A 15,297-nucleotide genomic window follows, 5' to 3' on the forward strand; every position below is an offset into this window, starting at 1 on the left:
GTTGCTCTTCAATTTGAATATTTGCAGTAGAAGTTAGTTCAGTCTTACATTGATTACTGTTTTACACTCTGATTTACTTTTTTTTTAATGAGCTTCTAACTGAACTTCTTCAAATATGATCAGACTCCCATGCTCTTCAGAAAGTGAGAAGAGGTTTATAGGGAAATAAGAATTAATCAGACCTGAAAGGTTTTTTCATGATATGATTCACCAGTTATAGTCATTGGAAATATTACTATACCAGGTTTGTGTCTTTAGTCCATTGGAAGACATGCAAGTCAAAAAGACTGAAACGTTTATGCTGTGAGGGGGTGATTGTGCTTTACTTGTGAGTTAGAGTATCGATGACTATAACAGCAACAGTTAACTCATTACTTTTGGCAACAGACTAGTTTCTCAGAAGTGCAGAGGAGAACTTACTTTGGATGACCAAGTACACCAAGATGCATTCCAAACTCTTCAGAGTCAATTCACTGCTCTCATGGGATTGACCTGCATAGTAGGTAGTGATTTACCAAAGTAGGGATACTGAGCGATATGCACTGTAATTCTAATCCACTGAGGTCGGTGCAAAAAAGGGCAGAGCAGATCACTTTCCATAGTTCTGTCAATTTCATCCCAACAGTTCCCTGGATCAATGGGCAGCAAAGTCTCCAATGATTGTAAGCGGCTTTATTCTGTCCCCCAAAAAGATGACCTGTTGGTGTCATTGTAAATACCCCTGGCATGAAAAGAGATTTTTAAAAGTCTGGTCTAACTATAGACAGTGTTTTTGCACTGTCAATGGTGGGTATGCAATGCCTCATCTGCATTATTACCTGATCAGCATCACCGAAAAAAAGCCCTTTTCCTGCCTTTCACTAATTACCTCCTGTAATGAGCTAGAGCTTGTCTGACATTGGACAACTAACAGATGGACAGAAACCTCTATAAAGAGGCCTGACATGCCTTCAGTTCTAGATTTACTTTATACCTACAGAGCATAAGAAACACAGGATCATTGTGTTACTCTCTGTTCACAACAAAACAGCAATTCGCAATTGAGTTGCATCTTCATATAACCCACAGTTGAAGCTTCGAAAATAAATTCACTCCGGGCCGGCTTTAGCGCTGGTGACGCCCGGTGCAAAAATTATTTCTGGCGCCCCTACACTACGTGACTGCCTCCTCAAAATCCCTCACTTCCACCAGGCAAAAGTGCCCCTCACCTTCCCAATTATAAATTATTGCTAAAAACAGAGTATAAGCTCTCAAGAAAACTCAGCTATAAATGAGGATGAAACAGAGTGCAAACTAGAAATAACTGGAATATCTTTGAAGTGAATGTGAAATTAAAGCATTCCAATTATATTTTAATCAGAGCATATCATAGTGCATTAAGTATTATGTACTAGTTACGTTCCCTCACCTTGAAGTTGTTTGTTTAGTCAGAGTCTGTTGGGCGGATAAGGGAGGTGAACGTAATTTCCTGCCTTCTACGGACCCGGATAGAGAGTAGAAATACAGTGTTGCTAAACACTGGAGCATGTGTCACTAATCAGTATTAACAGTGACAGCTATCAATCACAGCTAGGAAGGAATGGATTCTTCATATCGCCAAATGTGATTTTGATTGGATACATTAGACGAAAACAGAACATTGTGTTACACATTCTTGTACTTGCCGACAGATACAATGGAAATATCATGTCATTGAAAGTCAATCAACCTAATTGTGTAATTGCAAAAAATGTGACAGAATCAGCATAGATTTCACAGAACTTACTTTTGAACTGGAAGTATTGTACAAAGTTTTCTCATATTTTCCAAGATTGTATTTCATTTTGGAACAGTTGGTGTAATGTTCCCCCAAGTGCCCGCCAATCACCCGGATGCTCCCCGAACAGCTTACATAGCTGCAATTCTGGATGAGGCAAAATTTGTTTGGATGTTTTTGCATATTAGGGAAGGGGAAGAAAGGATATTATGTGCTGGATTGATGATCGACAGCGAATCATAAAATGTAACTTAACGGCCTATATAGAGCGTCATCTCAATAAGCAAACCCATGAATGCCTGGGCCTTTCATGAAATAATGGGCTTCCGAGAGCACACTGAGGATCATGGAGAATGTTTGTGTAATTTATTTAGTGGCATAATGAGGACTGCTCATAATTACAGACAGCACCAGGGAGTAAATAGGGCAAATTTGCCAGAGTCTGTGAACAAATAACATCATCTTCTCATAATACAGTTTTAAATTATTCATTATTAGTAGATCTGCATTTCCAATTCTACTTTGCAAATATTGCACATTTAGTACACAGGAATCTCATGGAAATTCTATGAAATAGTGCTCATCTATGATTCATATAGTTAGAGAAATTAGAAGTACTGTTTTATTTCATATTCTGCGGCGAAACTACTAAAAAAAAACACAATATAGTCAGTCTTTCTACTACGCAGCACTATCGCAAACATAAACCTTCAGGTGTATAGCTGAAATGCAACGAGGCATACAGTTGGATTTTATCTGCAGAAACACACTATTACCTCCTCGTAAGTCTTCCTCGCCCCATGATTTACATAGTGAGCTTTAGCAAAAGCAAAAGGAAAAAGCAAAAAGAAACCACCTCCCACCCCCTCCCAACATGGCCGGCCAGTCCCACCTGACCTCTATAAGAGGCGGACCGGCCCAACCAACAGCCTGATCTACCAAGCAAACAATGAAGCCGATAGCCAGACAGGGAGGGGGGGAGGGAACTCATGTGGCGAGGAAGACTATACTCGGAGTAATGAAGATTACCGGTAAGTAACCGGGGCATTCCAAATATATTCTGAATCACTTAATGATGAGCAGTTTTTAAAGAAAACCTGTGCACTGACAGCACCATGTTTTTGCAGACTACGAGTTTGAAGATACTTAATACTACCCCATCTATAATTCAAAAGCTTCCAGAGTTAGCTAGTTGCCATGTAAAGAGTAGCATGCATATGGCTGGCACCTAAGATCTTGGTATTGGCTTGAGCGATGCGGTCCTGGGCTTGCAATTTATTTGTGAGTTTAATTAAGATGGGATCATGAAAGTCAATTCATAGATGACTACTCCATGCACAGCTATAGATGGCATAAAGGGAAGTATTAAATAGTGGCACTCCTCTGCGTGGGCATGAAAATTCTATGTTAAATTCAAAGAATTTCTGAATAGCAGCACTACATACTGAAACCTTAGCATGCTAATGTGAGGAAACCAATCCTTGAAGCACATGAAGGGGTAGACTGTGGCTTTGATAATATCTTTAAATGCTAAAATAAAATCTGCATTATTTTCGTCAACATCCGTAAAGGAGTGTGTGTATAAACCTTTGATACGGAAGGCACTCGGCATTGGGCACAGGATTATATCAGTTCTGGCATTTCGTATCTGGACTGTCTGACTCATAGATATGGATGAAGTTATAGTGATATGATCAAACAGTGAACACTTTACTCATCAATGCAATTTAAAAGGTAGCTAGTAATACATTTTTTAAATATTTAAGTTCTTGTTTTTCTAGCTTAAAGATTCAAAGATAGTTGCAGTCTCCACCTTCATTGAAAGTGACTTCCCGATCTTTGTGTTGTAAGCTTCTTCAATTGCTTGTTGCACATCTTACAATAATATTAGAATAAGATATATTTTCTGTGACTGTTGTAACTTCTGTGGTAAAAAATATTTGAAGTCTAAGAGACCTTCAACGCATATGCACCATTTTGAAAACACAACATATGAAATTATTGAAGCCTGGCTTTATAGTAGGCAATAGCATCAGATTCAGTTATGTAATGGTTTAGTGGAGAGTCAAATGAATTATTTTTTGGTGGTGAAATGTGTATACTTTATGAATTTTCAGGAATTGAACCAGGCAAATGAGTTAATAAAGAAAACAGTAAACATTTACAAATTAGACAATTGAAATGTGAAAGAAACTGCTGTAATAGTTGAACATTTCCTAATTAATCTGTCACTGTATATGCATTCCACAAACATCTACTCTTGATTCCTGCTAACAGATGGCAGCAATAAGTGATACAGTTTAAAGATCAGACAAATATGTCAGGACATTAAAACGGTTTAATGTAAAAATTAGAAAGTGAGTCATACCTGCAGTCCCTTAGTGATAAGCGTTGGTATTTAGCCAAGCAGCAGCATTATTATTGGTGTCCTGTAGTTTTCAGGATCAGTGGTCATAACAGGTAGGGAACTAGCTTTGTTTTTCTCGTTTTAAACCATAAGTAGTATTATCCTTGATCCGCTCTGCATTTGGTGCTTTGCTAGTAGTATTCTTCATGGTTGCTGCAGGAGGCCTAGAATTGTTCCTAAAAAACACAACGTTGTGGTTAATTGGAGAAGTGGACTTTTGTGATGGAAACAGTGGTGCATGGGCCAAAATAGTGTGCAAGAATTAGTGTTACTTGGTATTTAGCAGATGATGATAAGTGGTAGCTGCTCCACTGACCGTTTCTGAGCACGGACGAAAGGCCTGTATCCAGGTTTGAAGGATGGCCCAAACTAATCCCCGTTCTCTAGTAGCTACACTTTATTAAATGTGTTGAATGTGGGAAGAAACTGCACTAATGGAAGGGAGAAGTTATACACTAATAAGTAGAAATAACGTTTTTTTTTATATGTTGGATAGGGACAGAACAAGAGGCGAAGAAAGGAAGATGTAAAGTAGAATTATGGAGTCAGAGATCTCATGCACTAATTGAAAGTAGACGGGCTCTGAATTGGTCTGACCTAGAAGAGAGCATACATTTGTAGGAGGATAAGGGAAACACTTTCCATTGGTGGTGGGTGGAGAAACAGTGCACAGATTAAAGGGGAGCACAAAGAAATGGTGCTGAGGCCTGATCATTGAGTTAGGGATTATACATTTTTTGGGGGGCAAAGTAAAGGGGCAAACACTTTGTACTCACTGTTAATGTATACAAATCCTGCTCCAAGTAATTATTGAAATAGATACATTTTGCTAGTAGACATTTGAAGAATAAGACCTTATACAAATGATAAAAGCAAGCGAGAAGAACCAGATACCATTAATCGTGATCTCTAAAATTTGCATATAATCTGCTGCATCCCTCTAATCTGTCCTTATTTTTATGAATCTTAGAACTTGGCACTTTAATCTGGATAGTATACTTTATGTCATTTTAACAGTCTTTTGATGAGGCAGTGGACATAAGTTTCGAGATCCCATGCGTTCTTGTTATTTTACAGCTTAATAATGTTTCTTTAAGATCCTCCTGCTTATTAATTACCAGACATGTTGTTTTTTTGATCAGTTGGTGTTATTTATTATCCCTTTGGATGTTATTGATGGATTTTAAAGGATGTATATCTGAATTAAAACTATGTATCTTATATGGTTTTCTATAAAAAAAAAAAGTAAGCGTAGCCTTAAATAAGGTGATTCAAAGCAAATGGGACTGACTGACAAAGGCATGTGAGAGTACGTAAAAGAGTACTCCTGTTTTATTCTTCTATGTAGTTTTGCATGCCTTATATAATTGGACCAAAAAGTCTAAAATGAGATTAAAATTGGAACAGTCGTGAATTCTACATATACAATTAGTATAGCTAGAAGGACCATATCCTCTTTGCACTTTTACCAGTAGGGAGTTGGGCGTTTCGGGCTGATTCACAAAAGTATGTAAAAGAGTATTCCTGTGGTACTGCTTTTCAAACTCAGAAATGCTTTTGTGGCTCAGCCCGTGTGTCTTTAGGCTAGGCAAAGATATTGCTAGTAAAGCTAATTTATGCACAACGCATTTGTCCATAACTTTACAAGAAAATAATTTTAGAAATGTTTCTTGCACATTGTTTAATTCAGACAAAGAAGAAGAAAAGTAGCTCTGCATGGCGGGCATCTCTTACATTTAAAGGCATCTAGTTTATTGCTCATCATCCTACAGATTCTGCCTCACAAATTATGAAATACAGTTAAATTGCAAGGTTGGCGCGTGCACGCATAGCAAATGAAATCCCATATTGCCGCTAACAATGATGTAGTCTGCAGCAGCGTCCATCAGCGGGCCTTTCTGAAACAGGAATGCTTTTACCATTTCATCATTGAAGCCTGCCACCCTCGCTTGGCTCTGGACCACTGGCACTAATATTTTTTCCTGACGATTGATGTAGCAGGCCAGCGCATTCTGCGGCTTCTGAGGCAGCAGCCTGCGAGACTGCATATGAGAGGCATTCTTGCATTCTTCCTGTGCGCCGGGGTCACCTGTCAGTTTCCCTCCCAGCCTTCAGCCCCCGTTTAAGATTACACGAGCGTCTGTAACTCAACACGAGCCAACCATGATGGCCTTTCAGATACTCTCCCTGCCGCCTTTCATCTCGTCCGAAGAGCATTTAATATTAATGAGGCATATTTATTTGCACTTTGGATTGCTAAACTGCCGTGAACCTATTTTTATTCGCTTCTTTTGTTGGAGGAGCTAAGATCTACACATTGCAACCACATTGCAGCACATTTGAGTCGATGAAGGTTACCAATGTCCAGCTCAAGATTAGAAACACATCTGTCCTCTCCACACCCAATTAAGAATGACAATGATCGTTGCTCATCCACTTATGCATAATACAGGGAAAGCGGTTCTTGTGCTAACCTCTCCTGCCTAGTTCTATGTGCATGACCTTTCGCCCCAGTAAAGTTTGAAAATTGCAACCTGCACGTATATTCTTGAGGGTTTGTTCAGTTCAGCTGCACTGAGCTCTGACCTGTGGAGGGGGGCGCTGTGCTTAGCAAAGTCTTATGATAGGAGAGATGAGGGGCACTTTTGCAGGTGGTAGCGAGAGAATCTGAGGAGGCGGTCATGGGACAAAGAGACGTCAAAAGTAATTGTCGCACGTCTTTTGGACTGTTTTTCTTATGGAAACAGGGTTGGACTGGGAACCCAAAGCAGGCCTGAAAATTCTGGTGGGGAGGGGTGTTAGTGTTATGCAAGTGTGAAAAACTGCTGCTTTTTTTTTACGGGGGAGGGTGTATTTTGCAAGACTGCAAAACCAGACCCCAGTAACAACACCAGCCTCAAGTAACAAAACCGGCCCCAAACCTTCCAGCTTCCTGAGGAAGCACCCGATGCCCACTACAGGGACGGCTCTAGGCTCATGGCAGCCCTGGGCAGGGAGCGTAGGTAGGGTACCCAGGAAGAGGGGGTCCGGGCAGGGCGGAGCGCGGAGGCCAGTGAAGGGGGGGAGGGGCGGTCAGGGTGTTTGGAAGTGGAATCGAGCCGGAGGCCACCAAATCCCTGCCAGGGGCCACCACGCCAATTTGTATCCATCCTCAGAGGATTATTTTATTAAGGATATATATTGGCGTGGTGGCCCCTGGGGTTTGATGGCCCTGTGCAGGTGCACAGCTTGCACATCCCTAAGGCCGCCGCTGCCCACTACGGCAAGTCGGCCCTCATTCGAAATGTGCTCCTCCTGAATTTGAAAGCCTAATTTCTTAGATGAATTTGTATTTCATACTCTCCTTCTCAATCAGTTAGAGACTCTTATCAAATATGTTTTTTCACAAACATGAACATTTCCTGTTTCTGCTTTTTGCAGTTCAGTCGTCATTTGGTTCAGGGGCACCTATAAGGCCTCGGTTTGAATATTCGTTGATGTATGCACTGAGCCCTCCAAACCAAACAGCTTTGTGTTTCATTACTGAAATTGCTATTAGATGGTGATGATCATTTGTGACGTGTGATTTGAGGCATCTGGTGTGCATGTTTTCTCGCTCTTGATGGTCCCATTCTGTCCACACAGCTCCCTCGCAGGTTAGCGGAGTAATGAAGGAGAGAGTTCTACAGCGGCGCATCGAGCTTTCCTGGCAGGAGCCTGAACATCCCAATGGAGTCATCACCGAATATGAAATCAAGTATTATGAGAAAGTAAGTATGGCAGGATCTGAAATGAGTAGTTATGAGACTGCCACATTATCCCCACCATCCCGCAAATTGTATGGGAGCCTCGCGCCATGATCATTGCAATAACCTCTACATGCTGAAATTAGGTTTGACACCTACTATGATTTGCCCAGATGTCTAATGGCTGTTCTTCCTCATGTGTATGGATCACTGCTACATTATTTTGAAATAACATAAATGGGCCTCAGTACGCCTACTACAGAGGGCCTGAATAAGCATCACTCGTGTCCTCTTCTACTAAAATGATTAACTTCAGTGGCTAGTAACCATACTGTGCCCTTCTTCAGCGGTGTGCACCCTGAATATCCAACCCACAATACCAGTGGGGCTGAATATTGAGGAAATCTGTAGTTCCCTATATACACTTACCTTTCGATATTTTGTTTCTCAGGATTCTGTCCTCCATATTCTTGTATCTTGCATTGCAATATTGCTGATGTTGATATTCAGTAGTACATCTATGCAGCTGAATGTCAGACTGACACTTTAGGCCTGATTCACAAAGGTTTAGCTGTGACTTTCTCTTGGAGAACTTTTGAATTCCAGGAGTAAGTAAGGTGCACTCCTGGCTGACCGCTAAAATTCACATGTATGTCAGTACTACAAGAGAAAGTCAAACCTACTCATGCACCCATCTTTGTGAATCAGACCTTTAGCACGCAATGCATAGTAGACTGCTTCATATCATCCCATACTGTGTTAAGGTGTTTTATGCCATTCTAACGCTTGATCCCTTGGAAGTCTGGGCCGTGCTCCAGAGGAGATTTGGAGTGAGTCTTTTTAGGATGGGTTTGTAGCTCGTGATATTTCTCTGATAGGTTCAGGCATCTTTGGTGGTTCAGCTTCATTTAGCTTTTATAATGTGTTCCATAAATCCTTTCAGCTTCTGGTGGTTCCATTACCAGTAAAGCACGTATACTTGTCTCTAAACTCTTATCACAAGCTTTTTAATGACAAAATTCTAGAAAATAGTGTTTGTAGAAAAGCAGATTTTTGTGTTAAAGTTTCCAAAACACAAAACGTTTAAGCTTAAAGTTATAATACAAAGTCTTTCTTGAAATTACTTCTTTAGTAATAAGAGAACATCCATAGAGAAAAAGTGACTTAAATAAAGTTACCAGTTTAGCAATGCAGTAAACATCTCATTATGTTCTAAATGAAGTAGTGGCCTGTGGAGGGAGTTCCGTGGGGTGGTGAGGCGGGACAGGGGAGGAGCAGGGGCAGTGCCTAAATACTGTCTAAATGTGCCTAAATACTGTCTAAATGTACAATAAACCAAAACAGAGGCATAACAAGGGTGTCGTGTTTATTTAATTTTCCCTCGTCCTCTGTCAAAATCCCCCCCCCCCCCACACACACACACACACCTGGCCCCACTGCTCTTATCTACAAGGACCACTGCTGGTCATAGGACATTTAAGGAAGCATTCAAAATGTGACCCCTGTCCTTGATTAAGTAGTAATAGTCCATCATAATAAGGTGGCAGTAGGCTCGTCACACCCTGGGACCAGTGCAACTGCACCTGCTGCACTCATGCTTGCTATGTTCCTAAAATGAGGTTCAAGGCGAAGGAGTAAGTTAGCAGAGTGCCATACTGCCAGACGATCAGACAGCATGATTACAGTGGCACCGAGATGGTGCAGCACAGTGAAATAGGTGTCCTGCAGAGCTTATGGTTAACAAACACTTTTAGTGGTGCTAAAGAACGACTGATGTAATTGTTTGCAGTTTATATAGCACAAACTCGACTCAAAGGTACTGGAGCACTTTACCTGAGCACTAAGTGCTTTACACAAGGACGCATTTATGTTTCAGGCGGGGAGAGAATAAGTATGTTGCCCAGAATAACAAGATGTTTAGCCGAGACTCGAACCTGGTTCCCCAGTACCCCAGTTCGAAAGTCGGCAACTCTGTCTCTTATGCAACATCCTGGCTTGGTGATGAGTGTGGGTTTCACAAACATTGGGGCCCACCTACATCAGCAAGAAATCGGCCCTGCAGGCGTTGATGGTGCTGATGAACCACGAATTTGCCTGCTGATGCCAATGGTTTTCTTATCTCTGATTGGACAGTATCCAAATGATTTAGTTTTTCAAGAATGTCAATGATGGCCAAATGTCCCTTCACAGGAAAAGATGCATAATTAAAAATATTATTTGTGAAAATCGTTAGTTTGTCCAAGTGATTGCGTTTGAGAGCTGAAGGGGGTCTGTGCCTGACCTGCAAGGCTTGCTTCTTGTAACTGAAGCCATTCCAGTGGTGGCCGTCTAAAGTTACATCTTTCAAAGGGCGTACTTCTTTCAGAGCATCTGCCACTGCCTTAGAACGGCCTTTGCAAAACAGCGTAATACATTCAGGGTGAGCACCGGTGGGTTAAATGGAATACCCGTGCGGCCTCCGTCAAGGCCTCGGTGGCGCAATCATCTCCAGTCACCTGTGGTTCATTTTAAAGAGGACGGGGCATATTATCAAGGGGGTTTATCTCCGCTTTTTTGGCTTTGAAAGCCAAGAAAGCGGAGATAAAATTATCTCCCTATTACCTAGCTGTCGCTAACACCAGTTAGCGACAGCTAGTAGGAGATAGCGACCATCTTGGGCCCCACTTTGCATGTCAGTGATATTTATCACTAATGACATGCAAAGTGGGCGTGCCAAGATGTTAGCGACTGGAAACAGTCGCTAACATCGCTATCTCCTATTACCAACTTTTGGAGATATTTGCGCTAAGCGCGAATATCTCCAAAAGCTAACACCTGCCCCTGAGCAGTTCTTAGCCATGTTATCCAATGGGAGGTGGATAACATGGCTAAGAGCATTAGCTCGGTAATGCATGAATATCGCGGACTTTTCAGCGATATTCATGCATTGCGGCCGATTTTTATCGCATTTGCGATAAACCTTGGTAATACCAAGGTTTATTTGCGATAAAACTCGCCGCAGCTCTGCGGTAAATTTTTGTCTCTAACCAAGCAATAGCGATAATTATCGCTATTATCGCTATTGCTTGGTAATATGCCCGACATCCCTTAGAGATAAAAAAAAAATGCCCATTTCCCAGTCCTGCATCAGCAACAATATCCGACAATAGTATTCTAGGATATTCCTGGTTGATTATGTTACGTAGGGTTTTGAGGTACATTGTGACGTCATTCACCCTTTAAAGCTCTCTAAAGTGGCCCAAGTGATATTTAGCGCTTTATAAAGCTCCCGCATAAAGACGCAAACTAAACCTATGTACCCAAGTGACCGTCTGGCCGACATGGAGTCACTTCCGGGCTCTTCTGAAATGGAATACGAGATACAAACTCCCATTCCCCGAATCAGTGAAATCATGAGGCGAGGGCAGAGATTCGCTCTTCCGAGTCCTTGCTGTATCTGTTCTGCTCATTTGACACTTCTGAATATCTCCAAAGGCGCGTGTTGCAGGAGCTATCCGCCGCCAGGCTGCACAGGCCTCTCACTGTCTCTTCAGATAAGATGTGTCATTTCCTGTCACTGAGATAAGAGAAACTATTTCCAGACTGGGTGGCATGCCTAACCAAATGGCAAGTGCCATCCCAGACGTGTCAGGCACAAATGACTTCATTGTTTAAGGCAAGTGCCACCTAATACAAAGACACACTTTACAGTGGTGACTCCGCTGTGACAGGAAACGTATGAAACAATGCGATTTCTTTGCTTCTGTTTGTGTTACGCCACACGAAGCCTCGTGGCGCGTGTCACGTGAAGAAAATGGCAATTTAAGCCTGCTGCTGTAGTTTAGCGGTTGTAAATCCTGAAAAGAGATCTAACATAACCCCTTACAACGAGCAAAGGATACAATACCGCGAAAATACAAGCCCGTTTAATGTCTCTTATGTTATTGTAGTGTATTCATTTGTTTTAATCAGAGGATCACTCAAAGCGTTGTGGCACACTAGGCGTTATAGAAACCAAAAAAAGCCATAAGACGGTTTACGTTTGTCCACTTACATAGCAAGTTATTTGGGGAAGGAACTTAAGGGCTGAGTTAGAATCTATTTCCGCCTGCAGGGGTCGCAAACGTAGGGCTACCGCAACTGTGGAGATGGAAACTCCGCCCCATTTTGAGGTCATTTCAAGTATGGCTGTCTCATTCTGCCTCTGCCGAGCCACTTATTGTTGGAAATCTTTGGCAGACATTTTATCAGTGTAGTGTAAGATGGTAGGCTTTCTTCCAGCATATTTGCACAGTAGGAACACACTTCGAAGATGCGAGTGCATTGTTTATACCATATGAATATCTTGTCTTATAGAAAGGGGCACAGCTGCCATTAAAGTGAAAGCGCACTTTTACATAAAAATACAAAAAAATATTGTGAAGTTCACAAACAATTTTTTTTGTTGTAAAAGCGCCCCATCTCGTGCTTTCCATTAAATGGTGGCCGCCCCCCTTTCTTTAGATGTGGCTCACTTTAAGCTGACTACTGGGAGCAGCATCTAAAAGAAAGGGGCGCTGCCACTTTTGCGATACTTGGAGCTATTGCCAATATAGATGTCAATGCCTTTTATTTATGTGTTGGTTTTCTAAAACATAAAAAAGGCATTGTCATTTACAATGCCAATAGCTTAAACTCTCGCAAATGTGAGACTTATTGCTTCGCAAATGCTTGTTTTTTCTTACTGCTCTAAACATAGAAGCAGAGCTTCCAGTGCAGATTGGGAAGTTCAGCCGCCACCTTCATTGACAGCGTTAGGCACTGCAGAACGAGAGGCCCAGTGGGTGGCTAGACTGCCAGAGGCGAGGAAGGGCACCTGTAGTTGATTCTTCTTTACTGACCACAAAGAAATAAAACCCCTTTTGCATTGTTCCTTTTATCAATTGTGAACAACAGAATAGTAATTAGTGTTTTCTGAAATTATGCATTCAAAATTAAGATTATGCCGTAAAACCTTTTCCATAAATCTACCCCTAAAGAAAATGACATGAGCCAACTTCAGTTGACATTTTGTGTACAAGAACTACCACTGTTTTGTAAGGTACAACTTGTTACCAGGCTGACCATTGTGCCATTGATGTCCACAAGTTGCCAAGATATATCTCCATTATGCAAAGGTGAGCATTTTAAAAGGGGCAGGCAATGAACATCATGACTTGAATGATCACAAGTTACCAATAAATACCACCAATATATCATTGCTAGCATGTTGCTTAAGGTGGGCAGGTGGCGCTGTCCCACGGGTGCCCGCAAATTGTCAGGGATTACAATCATTGTGCATGCTCCAGTATGTTTCCAAGGATGGACAATAAGCATCATCTCATGGATGCTCACAAGTTTTCAAGAATTAGCACTTGGAGCAAGGGCCAGCATTTACAAGGACTGGCAATGGATGTCATCTCATGGATGACCACACATTGCAATGAATAACCACCAGTGTGCAAGGAACAGCATTTTGCCAGTGGTGAGTGATGGGTATAATCCTGTGGTTGCCAAAAGGTTCCTATAGATATCGCTATTTGGTAAGGCCAGCATTTTTCCAGGGATGCAATAGGCATCATGCTATGAATGCAGGCAACTTGGTAGAATTACCACTACCGCATGAGGGCCAAGAGTTTTGCAGGGAGGCAGCAACATGTATCTTCCTTGCAATTCCAACTATAACTCATTCTTAGGAATGCTTCTCCTCTCCCTCATTCAGCCGGCTGAAGCTCTCCAACCATTGGTCTCGGGAAGACGACAGGAAGAATGGTAGCACCTTAGATGGTCTGAGGGAGGTTTTACATCCTGGTGTCTGACATAGGGGACAGCAAGCGAGAATGAGGGGGAAGAGCAAATGGGAACGCCTCAGCCAACTGGAGGATTCCAAGTATGAGTGCATCTGGGGAAGGGAGGTAGCAGAGAAAGGGGAAGGGTCAAGCATAAGCTACTCCTGTGGTGGGTTAGTGGCCATTTAGTGTCAGCAGATATGGGCCCTGTTGGGGAGTAAAGGGTGAGGGTGCCTTTCATACTTCCTATCAGAAGTTTGCTCTTCAGTGAAAGGATTCCTTTTTTGTTTTACTTCTCCTTTGCTTTAAAGGTTAGCAGGAAAACCTTGTAAACCCATTCCCATTCAGCTGGGAAGTTTCCTACACCCACATAACAATAAGGTGCTTTGTTTCCTGCGGCAACAATCCACAGGTCTTTTCTTAAAATGACTACATGATGCTTCACCTCAAGGTGTGGTTGCACATGCTATTGAAGTAAAGTCTAAACAATCCCTAGGATCTCCCATCATTCATCCCAGATTCCCTGCTGCAGTCCCACCCGCTTTAAAATACAGTCTTTCGCTAAGCCCTTCTGAACATCTCAGGCTGTTCCTCAATTGCAATAAGAAGTTGCTATCCTGAATACCTCACCCCACCTGCCTCATCCTCTTCCTCCATCTTAGATTATGCTGATCTTGCTCCCATGTTAGGTGAATCCAAAGCAGATGTTGCTGGGAGCAGCAGATATGAAAGATTTAGAGAGTTGCTGTTGAATTAGGTTTCATTGATGGTTATGCTGAATCTTATTGGCCTTTTCTCAGTTCTGCAGCTATATGAGATGGCATCCTGTGTTGAATCTGGGGAGAAGGTAGTTATTAAAATGATGCTTAATGACTATATTGAAAAATGAAGTAACACCAGAATAGTTTGCAATATTGCTGTGCTATAGAATAATTCTAGAAAAGGGGTCACAAGGTGAACTTTGAAAGACAATTTCATAAACACATGAGGAATTGATGGAACCTCCTGTTAGTATCAATGGTTCAGAAAAAAACATTAACCCATTCCACTGGAAACGTCTAACCACTGTCTTTTCTTTGCAGGATCAAAGGGAGCGAACATATTCAACAGTAAAAACGAAGTCAACATCAGTTTCCATCAATAACCTAAAGCCTGGGACAGTGTATGTTTTCCAGATACGTGCGTTCACAGCTGCTGGCTATGGAAGTTACAGTCCTCGGCTGGATATTGTCACACTAGAAGAAGCCACAGGTACATAGTTCTAGCAAGGAGACAAAATAATTTCTCATACTTTCCGCTCTCTTTCTCACCTATGATCTGTAAAAGAAAGTGCCTCACCTAACAATGTATCCATTTATTACAGAATACAAATGTGCCTTTTTGTGATCTAAACAAATTGCTATCATATTGTCAAAGTTTTTTTTTTTGTGAAGATTCGAAGTCCAATTCTGGCTTAAGGGAAATATCATGCATGTATCACAAACAAAAGGCAATGAAACCAGGAGCCTGTTTCCAAACCTCACTATTACCATGCAGCGATGTTCATATCCTTTGATCCTTTGAGGTTACTACTTTAGTTGCCCTGTGGCCCGAGGTCCTGTTTAGCTTGAAGTAGAATATATA

General features: G+C 41.7%; 1 protein-coding gene across 1 annotated transcript in view; it reads left to right on the forward strand.

Moving 5' to 3' along the window:
- Positions 1 to 15,060, forward strand: part of LOC147707802 (ephrin type-A receptor 7) — a 190,433-nt gene extending 175,373 nt beyond the window's left edge. The window contains exons 6-8 of the mRNA XM_086925670.1: positions 7,788 to 7,912; positions 14,757 to 14,925; positions 15,038 to 15,060. Coding sequence (XP_086781796.1) covers positions 7,788 to 7,912; positions 14,757 to 14,925; positions 15,038 to 15,060 — 317 coding nt within the window. The remainder of the gene's footprint in view (positions 1 to 7,787; positions 7,913 to 14,756; positions 14,926 to 15,037) is intronic.
- The last annotated feature ends 237 nt before the right edge of the window (positions 15,061 to 15,297 follow it).

Source organism: Lissotriton vulgaris, chromosome 6 (assembly GCF_964263255.1).
Source record: "Lissotriton vulgaris chromosome 6, aLisVul1.2, whole genome shotgun sequence".
NCBI classification, from domain to species: Eukaryota; Metazoa; Chordata; class Amphibia; order Caudata; family Salamandridae; genus Lissotriton; species Lissotriton vulgaris.